At 39.3% G+C, this 23001-nt stretch overlaps 2 protein-coding genes across 3 annotated transcripts; one reads left to right on the plus strand and one right to left on the minus strand.

Annotated features, from left to right (window-relative positions):
- Window positions 1–1728: 1728 nt before the first annotated feature.
- selenol (selenoprotein L) lies at window positions 1729–11369 on the plus strand. 2 transcript variants are annotated; one of them, XM_042389775.1, is made up of 9 exons: window positions 1729–2015; window positions 2717–2795; window positions 2887–2967; window positions 3985–4030; window positions 4880–5007; window positions 5104–5218; window positions 7100–7222; window positions 9236–9373; window positions 10293–11369. In XM_042389775.1, exons 1-9 carry the CDS (start codon window positions 1916–1918, stop codon window positions 10425–10427), a joined length of 945 nt encoding a protein of 314 aa, XP_042245709.1. In that variant the 5' UTR covers window positions 1729–1915; the 3' UTR covers window positions 10428–11369. The 2 variants fall into 2 exon arrangements, with proteins under 2 accessions (XP_042245709.1, XP_042245710.1); XM_042389776.1 differs by having other exon boundaries at window positions 1742–2015; window positions 2914–2967.
- Window positions 10450–20723, minus strand: clec11a (C-type lectin domain containing 11A). Its single transcript, XM_042389803.1, has 5 exons — window positions 20428–20723; window positions 14655–14769; window positions 14352–14459; window positions 13270–13353; window positions 10450–12651 (listed from the first exon to the last, which is right to left on the minus strand). The coding sequence occupies exons 1-5, from the start codon at window positions 20518–20520 to the stop codon at window positions 12239–12241; spliced, it is 813 nt and encodes a 270-aa protein (XP_042245737.1). The 5' UTR covers window positions 20521–20723; the 3' UTR covers window positions 10450–12238.
- Between the last annotated feature and the right edge of the window lie 2278 nt (window positions 20724–23001).

Raw genomic sequence — 23001 nt, forward strand, 5'->3', positions numbered from 1 at the left:
TTGAAGGTAAACTGATGCAAGAAAAGAAAATATATGAACAAATAAAGCAAATAAAGATGATGGATCAAAAGACATTTGGACTTTAAATTATGAAAATAATATTAATAACACTGAAATTATGAGATGCCATAAAAACAACAAGATACTGAATGTTTATACTGACGTAATGAGTCAGAATTATGATTTAGTATCTCAAACTTTTGACTTACCAAGCGTCATTTTTCATTTTTATTATACATAACTTTTAATCTATTTATTTATTTTCCTGGCAGAAGAGGGCTTCCATACGAAGCGGACTGATCATGTTTGAGCTTCATAACAGTGAAAATAAGTTTTACTGGTACTTTCATCTACACATTTATACTTTTATTACTTAATTAAATGTTTTTTTTATTATTATGTATCACATTTCATACAAAAAGATGTAAGACAATAGTTTAAATGTTTTCCACTTGACGTAATACTCTGCAACTCTTTAAATGTGAGGATATTATTTTCATATTAACTGATTTATTGTTGTGTTGATCTTGGGTCCAGTCAGACGTTTTGGACGATAGATATTAAACCAGGAAAAACAAATTTGAACCATTTGAAACTATTGACCGTCTGCTCAAACGTCCTCATCCACATTTTGTAGATTTTATGGTTGCATTGACCACCAATTACTGCAAATATGACAACACAGAGTAATAATAACTATTATATAAACTGTAAAGCTGCAGTAAAACCACAGCCGGTACAGGTGGCTCCAATAAATCATCCAATAATCTCAGCAGGTTACATCACCTCGTCTTTCTCCAGTAAAATTAACTGGTTGTTGACCTTCATCTGTTCTTACTCCCCAGTTTAGAGTCATCAGTGTAGAAGAAGACTTAACATACATGCAGTTCACTAAACTAGAAGTTATATAAATAAACATCATAAAGACAGAAACTCAGTATACAGGACATGAACAAGTACAGAATCTAAACTGCATTTACTCAAATACTGTATTTATGGACAGTTTTGAGGTTTACAGCCTACTTGAGTATTTCCATGACTTCTACTTCACTACATTTGTAGTCAAGTGAAAAATACTTGACTTCTTTTATTTGGCACCTTTAGTTATTTTGCAGATTAATATTATTTACATACATATGCAGTATTACAGGATTATTATTATTAATTATTATGTCATACATTCATCTTTTTTATGTACTTGAATAAACTTTTGGCTTCAGGATTTTTACTTTTAATGAAATGTTTTTTAAATGAACTTATTTTTTTAAAACAGTTAAAACTTTAAGTCTAAACAGTAAATTCTTCTCCCACCGTCTGAAAGTCACCACTAGATGCTGCATAAACACTGAATCACTCTGAAGGATCTCAGAGGAGACTCGAGCATCAGGAAGCAGGTAAGAAATGTTAAGATGAGAGATAAGAAGCTGAGGAGGAATCAGTCAGGAAGCACGCGGGGTCTTGATTTTATAAAGATCAGCTGAAGTTTTTGGCCTTTTTTTTTTGGAGATTAACTGCTGGAGGAGAAAATTGATATAAATGTAAATGCAGCCGGGAGATTTGTGGAGAAGATGTGCAGCAGCTGCTGAGAGAAGCTTTTAGTTTCTCTCAAACACCTGAAAGATAGAGATTATAGAGCAGAGAGAGCGCGGGAATTATTATTATTATTTAATTTAATGAGTGGAGACTCTGGTTTAGATCCAGTAGGTGGCGGTAAAGCGACATTTTGGATGCCAACCACCACTAAAACAAATAAAAAGAAGAAGAAGGGTTCAATACATCCATTGAGAGTTTGTTAAAGGTTTTACTGTGGCGCCACGTGACTTAGTCACATGATCAGGACGCATGTTTAACAAACAGCTGCGGGGTCGCTGACAGTAGTCGGTGTGTGTGTGTGAGGAAGGTGAGGAAGGTGATCATGGCTGAAGATGTGTCAGAGGAGACTCTAACAGGTGGTCTGAGTCTGCTGGTGAACCTGAGCAGAGCTCTGCTGCAGAAAGCCCAGCAGGATGCTGAAGGTAAGACCTGCAGGACCAGTGAAGTCCTCTACTGGCGGACTTCACTGGAAATGAGACGTTTTAATGGGATTTGTCTCCATTTAATTTAAAATTCCGTCGGAGGAAATAGTTTACTATCTTGTGTGATGTCGTTTGATCTTATGTGTAATTCGGCATAAAAAAGATTTAAACTAACAGTCAATTTACTGAAATATCAACTTTAATATTGATTTAATAGCTGTGCTGTTTGATTGGGCGTTTAAACGGAAGACAGCCGGAAAAACATGTGAACCAATAATAAAAAACAAAATTGTAGTTGAGTTCGTGTTTCTGGGTTGATTATATTTGCGCCGAATTGAAGAAAATATCAGATTATTTCGGATTTAGTGTTTATTTATGTTACACATCTTATGTTTTGTTCCAAATAGGCATGAAAAGCATAAAAATGGTGGAAAAGTGAGTGAAGTCTGGGATCGTATTTACACTATTTATTCTAACATTTTATTATTAGATCACAAGTGTCCTTTTTTATATTTCACATCTCGGCTGGACAACTTGCTTCTTGTGTATTTGTTAAAGTAGATCAGTGTGATCGAGTCTGTGGATTAAAAGGCCCACTGGCATGAAGGTGGTGTAATGTAATCCCTGTCATGCTCTTTGCCAACACAATGACATTGTTTAAATCTTTCTAACCAATAATACGTCTCTTTGTTCTCACACAGCCTCTCTGGAGAATTTCGTCCCGTATAAAATCACCACTTTATTCGGTCTGATCACAGCCGGAGCAAACTTCTATAAGAGGTGGGGGGCGGGCTCTCAGTGCACTGATGGCTTTAGTTTAATTAAGTTTATCTGCTGTTTCTGTCTAAATGTTTGTTTTTATACTGGATAGTCACTGTTTTATGTTCCTGTTGAGCAGCCTCGGAGTGAAAAAGAAGAGTGAAGCAGAAGCTATTTGGCAGAAGTCTTATCAGTGAGTATAATCATCATAATAATAATAATAATAATAATAATAATAATAATAATAATAATAATAATAATAATAATAAACAAAGTCACATCCTCATTCCCTCCAGTATTTGAATCATTCTCAGTTGTTATGTTTGTGATGGAGATGAGGTTATAAATTAATAATTATACATTAAACTAAAAAAACTGATCCCAGGTGTTATAATCATAAACATAAACCTGGATCTAGAGGATAAAAAAGGACTTTAACGCAGTCCAGGTTACGGCAGCCTGTAGAGCCTGTGAGGCAGAACTCAGGGCCGTAAAGCTCACAAGCTTCTTTCTTTTAAAGCTGCAACAGCTAATCAGTTAGTCAATCAACAGATAATCAATAGGAAACTCATTTTAATAATTGAATAATCAGTTCAGTCTGTTTTAAAAAAAAACAATAAAACTAAAGTTTTGATGGTTCCAGCTTCTAAAATGTGAGAATTTAATGCTTTTATTTGTCATACTTGGAAGTAAACAGAATATTTTGGGGTGTTAATTAGACAATGACGTCACACTGGGCTGTGGGGAATTATAACTGGGATTCTTCACTAATTACTGACATTATAAAGACAAAACAATGATTATCAGACTAATTAATGTAGGAAATAATCGTTGGTTGCAGCCTTGAAGTTAAACTGAAACTGTCGTGTCACATCACTGGATGAGCAGATAATTAATTAAATAATATTGTAGAATTAAGAGACGACCTGTTTGTTCTTCACTGGAAGCAGTTGTGTTTGAACAGACTCAACCATGAATCAGTTCCTGTTTTTATCATATTTATCTTCACTCATTGAAACACTTTCAACATGAAAACATCCAAATGTGATGTCATCATCAAAACACTCCTGAAAACAGACAGACAAAGATAAACATGGTTCCAGCTGGTAGATATTGGTCCTGAGTAACGTGATATATCTCTCTCTGTGTGTCTGATCAGTCATTGATGGAGATGAAAGCGCGTCTCACACCTTGTGTTGTATCTTGACAGCGTCGCGGCGGTTCGAGAGCAGGTGGAGGAGCTCCTGCAGCTGGAGGTCCGAACGCTACACCAGAACTTTTAGTTTGTATTGAGACGTAAAAATTCAGTTTCAAACACATGAAGAAGATGAGATATGAGCAAGAGTTTAACTGCACTGTACAAGTATATTTATTAGATTCACATTCTTCACAATCAACAGCTCATAAATCAACATAAAAACTGTTTGCATCCACTGCAAAACGATCTAAACAGTTTCTATGTGTTCTTGGTAACTGATTCATAGTTTAGAGTCATTTGTAACAAAAATATTCCACAATTCTCTTGTTCCTGCTTCTCAAATGTGAATATTTTCTGGTTTCTATGACAGTAACAAGATATTTTTCACCATTTTCTGACATTTTATGGACCAAACAACTAATCAATTAATCAATAATGAAAATAATCGATCGTTTTAGCCCTTGCTAAGATAAAAACATATTGGTCCGAACTTTGCTCTGTGCTCATTCAACAGATGTTTAGTTGTTTTTTAATCACGTGTTTAAGTTTTACTTTATTATAACTTATTTGTCTGCACTCATAACTTTAAATCCAAGAACATGATTGATTTGATTTAACTGGAACTTTTTGTTTTTACCCTCATGTGTGCGTGTGTGCGCGTGCGTGTGTGTGTGTGTGTGTGTGTGTGTGTGTGTGTGTGTGTGTGTGTGTGTGTGCGTGCGTGCGTGTGTGTGTGTGTGCGTGTGTGTGCGCGTGTGTGCGTGTGTGTGTGTGTGCGTGCATGCGTGCGTGCGTGTGTGTGCGCGTGTGTGTGTGTGTGTGCGCGTGTGTGTGTGTGTGCGTGTGCACGTGCGTGTCTGTGTGTGCGTGTGCATGCATGTGTGTGTGCGTGTGTGCGTGCGTGTAGAGTGAGTGGGACTCCTTCCTGGAGAGTGTGGACAGAGGTCTGCAGACGACAGACGGGCAGCTGTCAGGAGTAAAGACGGCAGACAGTCTGAGTCCTGATACTCAGCTGACTGATGGACGCAGCGGAGAGTGAGTCCTGATCAATATGAGACCGACAACAACACGAGAACAACCAGCTCAGACCATCAGCTAGTCTGAAGTGCTGTGTGTTGTGTGTTTTTATAGGAGTGTGAGTCTGGGTCGGTACCTGGATCAGAGACAGAAGCTGCTGCTGGTTCTCATCAGACATTTTGGATGACTACCGTGACGAGACCACGTCGCCGAGCTGGAGGCCAGTCAGGTCAGTTTGTCTTTAATCTGACGGTAGTTATTCATTCACAAAAACACATTTTAACCGTTTGAATCATCTCGCTGCTCTGCTTCGTGCAGAAATTTAAAACTGCATTTTGTGTTCATCATAAAAAGCTGTTTGTGTCCCTTTAGTGTATAAAACCTGCGTCCTGTAGGTAAAGTTAATACCGCGCTATAGACAAGCCAACCGCGCTATACTTTACTGAATGTTCCCGCTGCCGCATCTCGCTCATAACAGAGTCAGACTCGGTGCTTGTTAGTTTAAAACACGTCTGTATGGATATGTTGTCTCGGTTATATATTACTGTGTGTAAAGTGAAAGTGTTGCTGTGTGACGTCCTCCCTCCTGCTCTCTGCTGTAAACACACGCAGCTGTTAGCGAGCAGCTGCTCTCATGTCTCCGCGGGTGTCGTGCTTGTTTTCTCTTCCTGCTCTCTGATGGTTGGCGGGACGCTCTGGTAGCTGCAGCCTCACATCTTAAAATACATTTTTAAAAATAATCCCTGATGTTCAGGCCCGGCAGGGGATCAACTCAGGCCGAGCTCGCAGTACACTGGCGGAGTCCCTGCAGCCGTCCAGCCAGACTCCATTCATTTATCCCAGGTTTAAGGAGAAACCTGGGATTAAAAGAGGTGCTAATACTGCATAGACTACTTACTGCAGTGTTGAGCCTCCCTGGATCACTGCAGGGGAAATAACTCCACCCTGACAGCTCAACTGTTGGTCAATGTGCTGTTAATGTGTTGTAAATGAGTTGTGAAAGCTTCTTCTTTAACAGGGGAACTTCTCGTCGTTTGTTTTTATTCCAAATGATTTAACTTCACTATTTAAGTTTGATTTTGTTTTGTCAAAACAGACTTAAAGTGAATAAAGAGTTTATTCTGGTTTGTGGATCGTCTCTCTATTCATGATACTTCAGTCTCTACAACAGCCTGTAAGATGTTTAGATGCATGTTGACGATTTTCTGCAGCTGCTTGAAAAAACAATTTGCTAATGATAAATCTGGTTGGAGTCAGTTTAGTTTGACTTCATGTTCTTTACTTGAGTTTTTAAGATCTTGTATAAATGTAATTACGTTATGACGTCACATATGTGACTTTCTAAGCAGCTTTAGCTGAAAACAGCTGTAACACTGATAAACAGACACAGCTCAAAAACAAGAGGCAGTCGTTAGCATGCTAAGCTAGGCTAACTGCTAACTGATACCCACAGTTGTGTAACTGAGTCCAGGGACCAAAGCGTTAACTAACCATCAGTTCATGGGGGTTACTGGTTATGAAAAAAGCTCCATTTATGACTGGGGAAGTTTAGAGTTTCCATCTTTATCCTCCTGTAAAATTTGATCAAAGCAGCCAAACAACTGATTGAATGAAACATTCTGACATCTCACATTTGTCCTCATCAGACTTATTATAACAGCACTAATTAGCTGCAGTACAGGAACGGTGCTTGTTCTTTATTTAGCGTCAGATCAGCCACCATCTTCAGTTTTTATCATATAAAAACTATAACGTTAAAAAGGCAGAGACGTGTTTTCAACCGACTCACTGACACTTCACAGACCAACAATCTAAATTTAACAGGAAAACTATTATTAACTTCACTTGACATTTTCAAACTTCTTCTGAGGTATTTGTTCCATGTTTACATCAAAAAATGAACGTTTGGACTTTTTTTTCCTTCATTCTGGGTTCAAAAAAGGTTCCAACAAGTTTCCAAAGTGTCTTTCTTCACTCAGCCTCATTGACTCTGACATAAATAACTTCCTGGCAGTTGAGCAAAAATGTGGAGAAGTGAGTGTAACAGACCCTTAAGAAGTAAAAACAGGAAGGTTTTAGCTTGTAAATGTTATTTTCTTGCCCTCTGCAGGCTGCGCTGGAGGCTCGGTCGGTGCGGGTCTTGGTGGTTTCCTTCGGCGGCGTGGCGGGGGCTCGGCTGTGGCTGCAGCAGACCGGATGTACCTTCGACATGCTGCTGGATCCACAAAGAAAGGTTCATTACAAATCCTTTCCATTTAATACAGTTTAATTTAACACAAGAGGAATTAAACCGATTCATTTGACTGATCAGACTGTAATGAAAGGTCCATATTTAAGAACGAACTGCAACAAAAGTCACCACACCCTTCATTAGTGAGACTTTTTTCATATTTAGTACGCCTGCCTTCATATTTGATGACAGATTGGATCCTCCTGGTCATGGATGATACCAGTTCTGCCCAAATCTGCTGAGAGATGTTCTGTCGTCCTTCACACATGGTTCTTTTCAGCTGCTCTTTGCTGGAGGGGTTTTGTTGCTCTACCTTCCTCTTTAAAATACTCTAAAGGTGTTCTGTTGGATTCAGGTCAGGGACATATTTCCTCTCCTGCCAACCTTTCCTGAGACTAGGAGTATTTGGGTTTTACAACCTTGCTTTCATAGTGCCATCTATAAATGTCATCTCTACACCTTTTGCACTGCTGCAGCCCCGTATCAGCACGCTCCCACCTCCATGTTTCACGGTCGGCACCATGCAGTCACCATCTGATCCATTTATTTTGGTTTCATCTGAACAAAGAACATGCTGCTAATATTCATCTTCAGGCTTCTTTTCATGTTTAAGTTCAGTTTAATCTTGCAGCAGTTTTGTGCTGTTTTAGTGAGCAATGGTTTTCTTGTTGGACGTGGTCCGTAGAGGTTGACTTCCTGCAGTGTCCTTCACACTGTGTGAGGAGTCACTGAAACACCAGTTTCCACAGATAATCCTTGTGCCAAGTCAGAAGCACTTGCCCGTCTCTTTTTCAATGCAAGGCTGCGTAAATAGCGAATCGTGTGTGCCGTCATTTTCAGAGGACGGCAGCTGCACCTTCTGTTATTGGTAGTATGGGTCTTCCTGCAGCTGTGTTTTGGCTTCTGTTCAGCAGCCGACTGATGATCTTGTACCCTCTCCCGTAGGGGTGTAATGGTTCTGTGTGCTCCCTGACCCAAACAATTACTGTCAAAATAGTGGAACAATCTACGAACTCTGACGTATGGAACAATAATGCTAGCACTTTTTTTTGGCAGTGCACCACTTAGCTGTAGCATACGTGTAGCCTGCTCATGGATGTATGTTTGCCGACTTAGCCAAGTTACCCTGGTTACCCTGGTTACCCTGGTTACCCATGCTCATGTAGTGTTGCTGCCGTCATTGTTATTAAAATATGCACCGTTTTCTCCGTATTTAAACATCATGTCTCCTTATCCTCTCCCGTCTTTATGAAGTCTCACAATCTGGTTTCTTACGTGTTCAGGCAGTTCCTCATCATGTTGCATTAGACACAACCCAGGCCAGAAGTCAGAAAGTTGTTCACAGGTTCTTTTATAACCTTTTTCAGGCGATTAATCCTAATTGGAAGTCACAGGTAATTATTGTTGCACTGAGGTTTTACTTTGAGGCCTGTATTTTAATTTAGTCTGTCTAACCTGTTTGTTTTTAATTATAAATAAGATCAAATACTCAACATTTCACCCTAAAGATACTACAAGTATTATAAGATGATACAGTTTTGAATCATTTTAACATTTCAGTGATATTATAAAGGGGGTTTACTCAGTTTTATTATATACTGTTTATTCAACGCTGGTGGTTGGTCACGGTACATAAATATTAAAGAGGAAACCAACTTATGGAAACCAGAAATGAATCAGCACAAACAAAAAAAAAGCAGCAGCAGCTGAGGGAAGCAGAGGATTTAACAGCTGTTTGATGGTAGGTCAGAAAAGTAAAGCTTCCAAACCTCCAAACCATCTATTCTGAAAAGTCGACCACCAGATGTTAGCAGATGTGAGATGGAAACGAGGGCAGTCGACCAAATATGGAGACAGAGAAGATTTTCCACATGCAAAACAGAGCCGATTACTAATCAGGTCATCCAGCAAATACTTTTCATATTGGCGAATCCAGAGCGGATGTTTCAACTTTTACTTTTAATTCCATAAACCTGCCGAAAGAAATATGAGCCAACGGTGTCGTCTCTGGCGCAGGTCTACAGGAGCTTCGGCCTCGGCTCGTCCTACACCAAGGTGATGAGGTTCGGCTGCCTGCTGCAGTACGGAGAGTACGGAGCCGTGGACAGAGACTTCCCCGACGTCCCTCCTCACCTGCTGGAAGACATCTATCAGGTACAGACGGACGACACAGACGGACACAGGAAACAGATCAGATCGATCTGATCAGGCAGCATCAGGGGCAAAAAAATCAGCTGCTGGTTCTCTCTTCTTCCTCTTCTTCATGTGTTGTGTTTACTGGATTAGTACATGTGGCCACGTTTTAGAATCTGCACCATGTAAACTTAATATCAGTTGAATAAATGAAGGTCCTAAAATAAAAATAAAAAACTAGACTTTACAACTCAAGACCTTAAGATTTGTTGATAAAACAGGATTGTGTTAATCATGTCAGTTAATATTGTGCTTCAGTGCTGCATTTTACTCCCAAACAGTTAAAATTAATCAAATTTCCTCAAACCAGTTGCTGCACATTAAACCTGAGACTTTCTAACCCTAACATCCTGTTACATAGAAGCATCTTCATCTTAAATTCTGTTTCAATAATCTGTTAATTTTTCTTGATAACAGAGTTATGATCATCAAGATACGACTAAATTTCCAAACAAAAGACAAAGCAGATTCTTAGTAACAGTTTTAAGCACTAGAAGATTTTCTTAATTAGTTTTTCAGTAACAGACAGTTTGTGATTAAACTGGACTTATTTTCTCTGTGATAGCTTTGTGTTAGCTCTGTAATGTATCTTGTATCCTGTTACAAATGACCCAAAACAAAAGTAAAATGTTGGATAGTTAGGACTAGATATTCCTTATATACTTTAAAATTTAAATACTTAAATATGTTTTTGCCATTTTATACCTCTGTACTGAAGTCAACGTGCAGGACATAAAACAAAAACATTAAACCAAAAGAGGCTAAAAAGCTCTGAGGAGCAGCAGAGTTTAGTAATAATTCTTCTTCATTTATATCCATTTGATTCTGTGTTAATATGAAGTTTTAAATAATGCAGCTTGAACGTGTTTTACTGTTTCAGATGGGAGGAGACTTTCTGCTGGACGAAGCGGGGAACGTTCTCCTTTCTCACCGGCCTAAAAACCCTCTGGACAGACCGACCGTGCAGCTCATCCTGCAGGCGGCCGAACCTGCGGGCGGCGCCGACTCTGCGTAGAAACATCGATACGTAAAAAAAAACTGCGACAGACGCACTGAGCCCGGGTTACGTCAGGGATTAGAGAGGTTTCTATTTTAACAGCACTGACACCACAGAGGAAGAGCGGCTCTTTGACTCACGTTAATGACGTCACGTCTCACACTCATGACATCATGAAGAGGCGTGACCGATGCTAAACTGTGCGGAAAAGACGACTGCTCTTCTTTTGTTGTGCCGGTGTTGTAATGGCAGCATTTTAAAATAAATAGTACAACTGGAATACAATGTAATTCATTTTTTTTTAATTTTATATTATATAAATGTTTCACTGATTTGCAATTGTAACCAGATCTTGAATGTTCAGCATTTATCAAGGTTTACGTTAAAGGTGTTTCGGTGTCCTCATGTGTTTAAATTTAGGTACAAATGACTTTATTACTCATAAATTATGTAATATGGTGTCATCACTGCCAACTTCATGGCTTGTAGAAATGATGAGAAGAGAAATCTTTGCTGCTGCGTCCTCTGTTTTTAATGCAGGTTGGTTTGTAGACTGTACTTTAGGATTTTTACAGTACAAAGATATTGCTGCTCTGCTATAGATTTGATCTTTGAACCTTTAAATGCCTTTTTGTTACCGATCAAGTAGAAGAAGAACATCGAGTATCAAATTGTAATCGAACATCTGGTTAGATTGATCCTGATTTAAATCACAATTTAGCCAATTTTTAGACAAAGTTCTTGTACGGTTGCAGGTATTTAGACAACATCTAACTGAATGAAAGAGGAGTCCTTGGAAAAAAAAAGTAAGATATCAAAAAGGTATCATTTTATTATCAGCACCAGTATCAAAAAAATCATCGTTGCAAATCATTGTTTTACCCTTTTGAACATTTTTTTTTCAGAAAATGATGCTGTAAACTGTGTCAGTCTTTAGTAAAGATTTGTGAAAAACATTTACATTCAGCCTTTTATTTACAGTTTTCTCGTTTTTATATAATGGGAGAGTTAAAGCGGACTCAGCAATGAGATCGAAACGCTGGTCTGCACTGGCCAGATATGTTGAGGAATCAGCAGATTAACAGGAAAGTGGCACCCAGACTTTGTTCAAACAACAGTTTCATCAGATCAGAAGTATAAGAGAAGTGTTGCTTAATTCCTGTTAAACCCAAATACACGCTGATTTATATCTTCAGGAGGTCCGACGCGTGCTGAGTCTTCCAGACGTGCCTCCCGGCTTTTCATTTCCCTTTTTTGGAGACTTGAACAAATATTTTGAATTCCAAGTGTGAAATCACAGCTGAGTCCTGACTGGCTTACATTCATATCACTGCAGCTGCATCAATAATCCTCCCTAATCAAGATAAATAGCAGAGTAATAATTTGTGCGCATTTAAAAATATATATTTCATTGTAAAAACCTAACATTCTATTTAAATGTTTTTTTTATCATGCTGTAAACAATTCTGGTCCAACTGAAATTAAATCCTAACAGATATTTGTATTAAAAAAGTTTCTACTCTATGTAGAAATGAACACGGTTAGTCTCATGTCTGTACTTTAAAGAGGAACTTAAACCCTGAAAATCTTGTTTTTGCTGACCTCCGGTGGTTTGACCTTTCACCTTCCTGCAGTGATGTAGACGTGTACTCCAGGGTGTGTCGGTACACGGTGACATCACAGCAGGTCAGAGGTGACAAGATGAAACTTTCTATTCTTTAGGTTGAGGAAAGTGTCTTTAAAGCCAAATAAGTTATTTAAAAATATAAAGTGTAAGGTAGTAGTAAGGCAGTGAGAGAGTACAGCTATTTTGCAAAGAGTTCATTTTTTTAAAGTGCCACTCTGTCGTCAAACTCGCACAGATAGTTCATGGCCCGATCGCAGTAGTGGTCCCACCAGTCGCCGTCGTCCGACGACATCGCCACACAGTTCTCTCGCCTCCCTCCGTCCGGCTGGCTGGACAGGAAGTGCTTGCGCCACTGGAAGTATGAGACCCGCGTCCCGTCCTCGAAGACGTACATGCCGTCAGATCGCAGGTCGTTAATGCCCAGCCAGACGGGCCAGTTCCCCGGGTGGAAGAAGGATTTGACGTAGTCGGCCAGCGCCTCCTGCTCTTTGCGGTCGCGGGGCATCGCCATGCGGCCGCCACGCTCCATGCACTTCCTGGACGCTCCGGCGTAGTCCTCGTAGCTATTGTAGACCAGATAACATTTGTATCCCACCCTGCGTCCCTTCTGGCAACCTAAAAATCAGAGAAAACAAGACAGATGCTTTATCACAATTACGTAGAAGCTTTATTGTGGGAGTTTAAAGCCACTGTCATAGATTTTTAAACTTTCAGACTTTGGGGCCCCCTAGTGGTAGTTTCAGAGAAGACACTGTGGCAGACAGCATCTCATTAGGTCTTTAAAAAAGTCATAATTGATTTTTTTTTTCCCTCTTTTTTGCTATATTGGAGCAGCACAAAGAGCTGTGAACACAATATTGAACTATTATAAAGTAGTTGTAGTGAATATGTCAGTAAATGTTGCTTATTTACACTCAGAGTAACATCAGCATTAACTTATCTGTTGTTGGCGACCTGATGAATATAAATCCAATATTCACCCTCCTGTTTTAGACAAAAGATTTTTTAAAAACAATTTGCAACTCCACTTAAATCAAACACAGAGCGTAATACTGACTGATGCTGTGGTTTATTTCATCACTGTGATAAATGATCTTGAATACTGTCCCTCTGTAACAATCACAGATATATAGTCCGTTAGATAAAGTGAAGTCTGATCATTTTTCAACCATGTGCTCAGCAGTAATTGGGGTGTAAGAAAGAGATCTGAGGGAAAATAACTCAGTTTGATACCTTCCAGTCTTCCCATCTCCTTGCGGTTGTCCTTGCTGTGCTGATAGACCTCCCGGATGCTGTCCTCCAGCTCCCCGACTTTAGCTGCCACGTTAGTGACGAGAAACAACAGAAACGAGAAGAAAACATGAGACAGTACAGGACAGCTATTCCTCTCATGACTTTTCCTTGAACTCTAAGCTGAATGTTGTTATGGAACTTTCCATCTTTAGAGGTCACATCGGGTCAAGCTTGGCTCTGACGTCACACTGTAATTCTTAATCAGAGATGAAGATATCTTCTCCTTGAGACTTCAACTGTCTGTGATGTTTTGGGGAAGGCAGAAACCTCTCTGTTAGAGAGGTTTCCATGGTTACCAAGGTCAGAGGAGGCTTCGCTAAATTACACAAATGGGTGGATGACAGACGCTCAAACCAAAACTGCTGAAATTACAACAGTCACAGGTAAAGTGCAGTCCCTTGTTTAGAAACTAGTGAACCAATCAGACTAATTTTTCATATTGTAGGCTGATAAAGACGAGGACTCGGACCTTCAGAGGACAGAACAGAAAGAGACGGCATCGGAGCAGAACACTCTGGTGTTTACTGTTACTGATCTTGGCCGAGTGCTTTCAGTAAGCATTTTCAGCATTAAGACATCAAAAGTCTTGTGTGCGTCTTTCTCCACTGCTGACCGTCGCTCAAAATATCCACAACAAATGTCTTCAGTGGCAAATGACACTGCTTTCTTAACTTGATCGCATCATCACCGACTACTATAATTAAACCCATGATGGATTTAGTGATAATTATGGAGTTTCATCCTTCATTCATCTGTTTAATTCATTCTGTACAATGTCTTACACTTCACATCAGAACTGCATATTAAGTTTTGATAAAATCTGGAAGACTAATGCATTTTTAAAAAACTTTTTGTCTCAAGGGGGCGACACAACAATCCTTTATTTGTACACTTGAAAGTTATACTGACTGACTCATAGGGAACGCCAGACATGTATAATTTATGAACAGGGTAAAATATAACAAATAATCTGTAAATATGGATGTAATCAGTGTTAATGTGCGATGATGTGACTGTCTTACAATCCATCCTGGACAGACGGTCCATCAGCTGGCTGACTTTAACATCCAGGGTGTAGTGACCAACATTCAGCTTATGGATTGCCTGGTCCATACCTGCTAGTCTGGACACTGTAGGGTAGAATATAGATAGAATATAATATATATATATAATAGAATATAACACGGTATGAGAGAACAGAAAGGAGGAAAAAAACAAGAAAGAGAGCATAAGAGAGTGTATATTACTGTTCGACGTTAAAGTAAAGAGCTAGTAGTAAGTTTAAAGGGTTTAAATTTGAATTGGATGTGAATATGAAGACGTACAGACGTAGTTGTATGAGTTCTCAAAGTCTGACACCGGGTTGGTCGGTTCTGGTTCAGGCTCTGGAAGAATGTCCGGAACATCGCCCCTCGTCTTCTTCACCTCTGACACAAGTGCCTGACACACACACACATACATAGAGATTTAAAAAAATCACAATTATGTCCACATTTATCAGGTACTGATTCTGTCACATTTAAAGGGGTATTCCATGAAGTTGCAGCATCTCACAAGAGGCAGATTATTAAAAAAAAAAGAACGGACAAAGTCAAAGCAGCAAAGGTCAAGATATCCTGACTATTAGTCCTTAGTATGGGTCAAAAACACTGGATCCTACATTTCCCATCATGCAACCCTTAGCAGCTCCCTGCCTGGTAAACACCTACATTTCCCTCCATCCACACCCCCATTTTATTACATAGACTGTGTAAATGTGCAGTCTCCATCCTGTAGACTGTATATAAAGATGGACGTAGTGAGGTGTGACATCACCTGCTGGTTTCATTGAAGCTCAGAGTTGCAGCTTCTGGTCGGCGCCATCTTCCAAATAAGGAGTGCGGTTGTTGCCTTTCATGCTCTTGAAACACCCCCGCTACCTCAGACCTCGGACCAATTTAGCTACTTTAGCTAATTTTTGCTACCAGGGCAGGTAACGTAATCCAGTAACATTAATTTTGTGTTAGCAGGTGAGCCAACTGTCAATTAGCGCCCACACAGCAGACATCAAAGCTACTATAAGTCTTCAAATCTTATTAACAGAGAAATAATTCCACAATGAACACCAGCACACTTATTAGAGGGCCTGAATTTAGACATTGAGACCAGAATGACTCTGGTCAAAAACTGATTTAGTGTTTCCAGAGAAGTTGACGCTATTTGATTGGGAGCAAGTTGGAGCATCTAGCAGACGTCAGTAGAACTTCAGCCTCAAGATAACCCTGATGACATCACCATGATGGCATCAGGGTTGTTTTACCAGGCTTGACTGAGAACAACTCCTTATGATGAGTAAACTAAACCTCATATGTTAATCAAACCCATCTTAGTTTGGCACCATGTAAGTAAGAGCAAAGCCATCATCATCATCATACAGTATCACAGTATCACTGGGATCATTTTCACTCAGATGTCTGACACACATGTTCAACCTGAAGAGAAGAAAAACCTGCCGGGTGGAGCAGCTTCTCTGTTCTGGGTGTGTCATCATTAATACCAGACTTAAACCGCTGTTGTACCGTTATTATCTTCAACATGTCTGTCAATCCATGATGTCATTGTGTACAGTAGATCAGCCAACAAATACCATTCACATGACAATGATGACATCCTTTAATTGAACTTTTAGCATCATTTTTCACAAAATTAATCTGATTGTCTTGTGATTCTGCATGAGTCCCTCCTACATACACAGTTACATTTAGAGGGTATTACATCAGTTTATATTAATTTCCTGGAGACTTACCCAAACCCTAATCCTACCCTTAACCTCAAACCAAGTCTTCACCCTAAAATCTAATGATTTACATTGTGGGACTTTTTATCCGAGTCCCATCATGTGACTGACAGATTTATGTCAGAAAAAAGTGTCACACACTCGGCTCCATGTGCATTCCTCTTTTATTTAGATGACGTTTCGGCCTTCTGGTGTTATTCAAGATCAACAATAACAGTAGGACTCAGTCACTGGTATGTTATGTAGGACACACCCTAGTAACACATCTGATGGTGGTTAGATAATCATGTTCCAACATCAGGGTGAGAAAAAACAATCAGGAGGCCTTCAGCCAATCAGAACTCTTAACAAACAGTGACAGGAACCATTATGTCTAATACCACATATAGACATTTAAATTTTACATTATCTTTTTTTTTGGTTAAGTGAATTCAAAAATCCATTTATTTAGAATAGATTTCTAATAGATATACAGAAAAAGATCAACCTCAGCTCTACACGAACATCATGAACAACTTCATCTAAATATCCAATCAATAGAGGAACATTACAGAAACATTTCAAGTCATAATCTATAATCAATCCATGAGGTGACAAGAGTTCTCAGACGGTGGATCCAACAGTGATACCTTCTCAATACCAATATATCTCAGAGAGGAAACAGAATGTGCTGCTACTGAATAATTCATGTTGTTGCATCTAATAGTTCTTCTATGTTCAGCAATACGAGTTTTCAGTCTTTCCAACGTATGAAAGGCAAGTGATGAGATAAATGACTCCTTTTATAGGGATGTTTTTACCTGTGTGAGGATGTTTAAAACTGTTACAACAGTAAGTATAATTACACTGACTACAACAACCACAGCGACGGTTGTTGTCAAGGATTCGTGTTAGCTCGGACTGGTACTGATTGAAGAGGAGGTAAATATGAGTGAACCAGGTGGTCTCTCAGGTTTTTACCTCTTTTATAAACCATGAGAGGTCGTTCTTTGTTTTGTTATTATTCCCTTTATCTGTTCTGCATCGTTAGAATACTCTGTTGTAAATATTATACGGTCATTTGATCTCACTGTAGATTTATTGTTTAGAGATCTGACCTAGATCTGTCTTTTATTTTAATGGCAGCATTATTTAGGACAGCTTTCTTGTATCCTCTTTGTTTTTCATGTCATTCGTGTTTCTGTGAAAATCATCAGTTTTCTGGCAAAACTGACTTAAAGGGAGACTATTTTTAATGGTAAGGGATGATTTTATTTATTGTCTTCCACATACTGCACCCAAAAGTAAAAGAGCTCCACAGGATGTCGTCTATACAGTCAACAGAGCTGTCAGATCCCGACCGGTTACGCCAAGGATCATTTGAACTCAGCCAACAGCAAAGAGAACGTATCATCTGCAGTGAATCTTTGTTCGACCAGTCACTGCTACAGTCTACTGAAGTCTCCAATGAACTATTAAACTTGTCTGACTGACTCATAGAGAACGCCGGGTCTAAATCCACCTACATGCAATTACTCGATTACATCAGACAAGGAGTCACTCCCTGAGGTCTTAGCTGGCAGAGGGAACCCATGCTGAGCAAAAAAACAGAAGATTTCTGTGGACGCTGGTGTGATCTTATGACTCAACTTAAAAAAGACACAAATGAATTGGACAAATCAATTGATGAGAAAAAAGCCATCTCTACCCCAAATAATCAGAAATGAAGAAAAGTTCAATGACATTTTCAAGGCTAATCAAGACATGCAAGAGAAGCTCTGTAGAGATATCAAATAAATTAAAATCAAAAAGGTCAAAAGAGACAGAGAGGATGCAGTGAAGGCAGCGTCTATTTCTGGAGGAATCTTGAACGGACCACATAAACAAACTGATCTTCGCTCATCAGCCTCAAGTTCTAGTTTTTTATCCAAACAAACCATAAGCAGTCAGAAGAAGAGGTCAAGGCTGAGGAAAAAGGCTGTACGCAACGTTGGACCTGCTCCAGGGTCAAAGGTCTTTCTATGGACGGACCTCAGAGAACTGTCCTCTGGAGTTGGCTGAGTTGATTTTAAAACACAACTATTGGATGCTCTGATACCTTTTATATTCATAAATGTGGAGTATTGATGGGTGGTTCCTTTAACCATCATGTTCTAACTTGTTTGAAGTTTATTGACTCTAATCATGGCTTCAAGGAGAATATATTCTTATGGTAGAGGTACTCGGATCACGTGTTTTGTCATTTTTTACATACCTCAACTGTTGACAATGTAAATGTAAATGACAACAATGTTCTGAATTTCTGTCATTTACTATGGATCATGACCACAAATGCATCAGTTTTCTTGATTTATGGATCATTAGAGAGAATAATTACTTGTATACAGATCTGATCAGAAAACCTACTGCCAGAAATACTTTACTAAGTATACTATAAGATCATCCTTTAACATTAAAAAATAGTCTCTTAGTCAGTTTTGCAGATTAAAAGGGAAAAAAATGATGATTGAGAGGATTACAAGTAGCTCTCTGGAGCTCTTTTACTTTTGGGTGCAGTATATGGAAGACAATAAATAAAAAGACTCGGATCATCTCTTACCATTAAAAAATAGTTTCCCCTTAAGTCTTTAAAGGGAGACTATTTTTGTCTGATGTAATCGAGTAATTGCATGTAGGTGGATTTGGACCCGGCGTTCTCTATGAGTCAGTCAGAAAAGTTGAATAGTTCATTGGAGACTTCAGTAGACTGTAGCAGTGACTGGTCGAACAAAGATTCACTGCAGATGATACTTTCTCTTTGCTGTTGGCTGAGTTCAAATGATCCTTGGCGTAACCGGTCGGGATCTGACAGCTCTGTTGACTGTATAGACGACATCCTGTGGAGCTCTTTTACTTTTGGGTGCAGTATGTGGAAGACAATAAATAAAATCATCCCTTACCATTAAAAATAGTCTCCCTTTAAGTCAGTTTTGCCAGAAAACTGATGATTTTCACAGAAACATGAGTGACATGAGAAACAAGGAGGATACAAGAAAGCTGTCCTAAATAATGCTGCCATTAAAATAAAAGACAGATCTAGGTCAGATCTCTAAACAATAAATCTACAGTGAGATCAAATGACTGAATAATATTTACAACAGAGTATTCTAACGATGCAGAACAGATAAAGGGAATAATAACAAAACAAAGAACAACCTCTCATGGTTTATAAAAGAGGTAAAAACCTGAGAGACCACCTGGTTCACTCATATTTACCTCCTCTTCAATCAGTACCAGTCCGAGCTAACACGTATCCCTGACAACAACCGTCGCTGTGGTTGTTGTAGTCAGTGTAATTATACTTACTGTTGTAACAGTTTTAAACATCTTCACACAGGTAAAAACATCCCTATAAAAGGAGTCATTTATCTCATCACTTGCCTTTCATACGTTGGAAAGACTGAAAACTCGTATTGCTGAACATAGAAGAACTATTAGATGCAACAACATGAATTATTCAGTAGCAGCACATTCTGTTTCCTCTCTGAGATATATTGGTATTGAGAAGGTATCACTGTTGGATCCACCGTCTGAGAACTCTGTCACCTCATGGATTGATTATAGATTATGACTTGAAATGTTTCTGTAATGTTCCTCTATTGATTGGATATTTAGATGAAGTTGTTCATGATGTTCGTGTAGATCTGAGGTTGATCTTTTTCTGTATATCTATTAGAAATCTATTCTAAATAAATGGATTTTTGAATTCACTTAACCAAAAAAAAGATAATGTAAAATTTAAATGTCTATATGTGGTATTAGACATAATGGTTCCTGTCACTGTTTGTTAAGAGTTCTGATTGGCTGAAGGCCTCCTGATTGTTTTTTCTCACCCTGATGTTGGAACATGATTATCTAACCACCATCAGATGTGTTACTAGGGTGTGTCCTACATAACATACCAGTGACTGAGTCCTATTGTTATTGTTGATCTTGAAGGACGTCAGAGGGCCGAAACGTCATCTAAATAAAAGAGGAATGCACATGGAGCTGAGTGTGACATTCTTTTCCTCTTCTCAAGTCCACGTCCAGTGATCAGCGCCTCATTAAACCCTCGCTGTGCGTTAGTTTTCCATTATATATGACGGATTTATAGCTCAACAGCATACCTGGTACACACACACACACACACACATGTACATACACTGTGTGAATGGGTTCAGTGTTTCACCCAAAACAAACAGCCTGACTGAGAATGTAAAACACAAACAGTAACAGCAACATCTCCAATAAAAAAAAAAAAAAAAAAAAAAGTCATATTTATAAAGAACACATTCACACGAGCAGAAACATACAGTTCTTACCTGTGTCGGTGCAGCGTCGGCCGTCCCAGTAGGAACACACACACCCAGAGAGCACAAACACAGCAGAGCGAGCGAGGTGGCGGCCGGTCCCATTTCTGCTTCCAAACTTCTGCTTTTTCCCTTCAGCAGCAAGAAACTGCACCTCCGAGTCTCTCTCTCTCTCTCTCTCTCTCTCCCTCCCTCTCTGTCCACCACCGTCTGACTTCTGTACTCTCCTCCTCCGGCCTTCCTCACTCCTTTCACTCCTCTTCCCCTCCTGACCCTCCTTGCTTCCCTCAGAGATGTGGTCCAGCAGCAGCAGCAGCAGCAGCAGCAGCAGCAGGATTCTCTCCGCTTAGAAACAGAGAAGATTAAATCTCAGTTTTTTAAGACATCCCTGCTGTCTGCTGGGTGTCTGTCGTCTCTCTGCCTCGTTCGGGACAAACAACAGGAAAGCTCTTTGTTTTTACTCCCACCCTCCATTTCCAGTCTTTGTGTGAACACTGCAGGTCTCTGTCCTGTGGAAAACTTGTATCTCCATAATGTAAATAAACAGGCTGGTTTTAAGCTTTCTGATGCATGATGGTTCTGTTGGCTAAGACGCAGAATCATTTCTTTATATACTTTACATATAAACATCTAAGTGTGTCCAAAGCTTTGTGCATCTTATTCTCACAACCTGAATCACTTTGATACTCACAGCGATGATCAACTCAAGCTCCACTTACCAGCTTTTTCCAGCCTTTAACCGTTTCATACAGTCTTCTTCAGCACAGACAGACAGACAGGTTTTTGATTTGGCTTAAATATTGTGAATAAAAGTTCAACCTTTTACCTTTGAAATGTTTGTTAGACTCAGTTTGATGTCTAGTTATATTATTTATATATTTTTTTCTTTTTTTTTTTTTTTACCTCTTTGAACATTAATTTCTGGTTTATATTTCTGTTCCAAATAAAACCAAACTACATACCTGTACACATGCTGTAGTCATTAAGTCTCTCATACACACACACACACGCACACACACACACACACACACACACACACGCACACACACACACGCACACACACCCGCAGCCCTTTAATTAATTTTGCCAAATATAAGACCTGCTTGCCAAGTTTCTCTGGTACAATGAAATGAATCAGCGCTGTGAGACTTGTGTGGTCGTGAATCTGCTCAGAGGAAATGATGACATAAAAAGAAGCGAGACAGACCTTATGTAAAAGCCTGTGCATGCATGTGTGTGTGTGTGTGTGTGTGTGTATGAGACATGTGTGTGTGTGTGTGGCTGTAACAGGAGGCATGCCAGTTAAAATGCCACAAGAATCCAGCAGAGAGTTTCCAGGGGAAGCGACCGAGGCAGGGCTCTGGGATCTGGAGACTGGGACTGAGAGCGTCTGGCTTGTGTTTTAGTGGGCAGGACGGCTGCTTCTTGGACACAGCTGTTCAACTACAAACTGGATTCCAAAAAGTCCAAAGACTTTTTTCCAGACTTCAGTTTGGATTCAAACAGAAGACGTCTGGAAAAAGACACAGTGACCCCAGAAAAACGGTTCTATCCTTGTTTTGACCTTGTTGTTTTCTCTCTGTGCCAGAAAATAACAGCGAACATGATTCAACTTTGATATGATTTGATCATTTAACAGAAACAGAAATGTGACAATTTGTTGCTTTTTTTATGTGATATTAATGACCGGACGTCCGGTACGGGCTGTTAGCCGAGCTGCTGCTAACACTTGTTCGGTTTATTTCTCTTATAACTTTAGATCCAGACGTTTGGTCGGTTTCTCCCGGGAGCCGAATTATCCGCAGAGGTCTCCTCCTTTACAAAAACAAATGTACACGCAGATTAAAATCGTTAACATACTAATTAAAGCTGTTTCACCTGAAAAATCAATATTTCTCCGACGATGTTTGGTGACCACCGGACTTCCTGGAGGGGCTGTTAGCCGAGCTGCTGCTAACGTTTGTCCAGTTTATTTCTCTGATAACTTAAGATCCAGACGTCCAATGACTAAAATCCTTCTTCCTGCTAAAAGATATAGTTAAAAACCACCTAAATTTATCATGAAAATGTGACTTAAAACTGAATAAAAGTCCATTTATAACAGTTTGTGTGGAACAACCACAACGCCGATGTATTATCTTGTATGTGTGTAAGTTACTCTTTGGTAGACGCCATTGTAGCGGACAAACACAGCGCCGCCGTATGCATCTGGTGCGTGTTTACTCTTTGGTAGAGGAGGTATGACGTCATCGACAGGCGACCAAATGAAACGGTCCGTTACTTTGATTAAATTACAGATTTCTCTGAGTTTGAACATTGTTGGAAACATTTGGGATAATGTAAGTACACAACTCAACAACATATATAACATAGGTCTAGTTGTTTTTAGACATTTTAATGTAGAATAATTACATTATAGCTTTAAAATGAATATTTTAGGATTCTGGACAGCTGATTGGACAATACAAACATTTTATAAAGCAGTTCATTGAGAAAATAATCAAAACATCACAATAATCACAAGAGTCCAACACATGAAGGTAACATGAGTCTTCAACTGTGCAGTCATTCAACATTTAAACACTG

This window comes from Thunnus maccoyii, chromosome 17 (genome assembly GCF_910596095.1).
Source record: "Thunnus maccoyii chromosome 17, fThuMac1.1, whole genome shotgun sequence".
NCBI classification, from domain to species: domain Eukaryota; kingdom Metazoa; phylum Chordata; class Actinopteri; order Scombriformes; family Scombridae; genus Thunnus; species Thunnus maccoyii.

Bases quoted from the DNA above. Each gene is read 5' to 3' on its own strand.
- clec11a (XM_042389803.1), bottom strand. From the start codon at position 20,520: ATGGGACCGGCCGCCACCTCGCTCGCTCTGCTGTGTTTGTGCTCTCTG. The intron at 13,354-14,351 runs GTAAGACAGTCA...CTAACGTGGCAG, and splicing joins CCGTCTGTCCAGGATGGATT to CTAAAGTCGGGGAGCTGGAG. The intron at 12,652-13,269 runs GTATCAAACTGA...TCTGATTTTTAG, and splicing joins GGAGATGGGAAGACTGGAAG to GTTGCCAGAAGGGACGCAGG.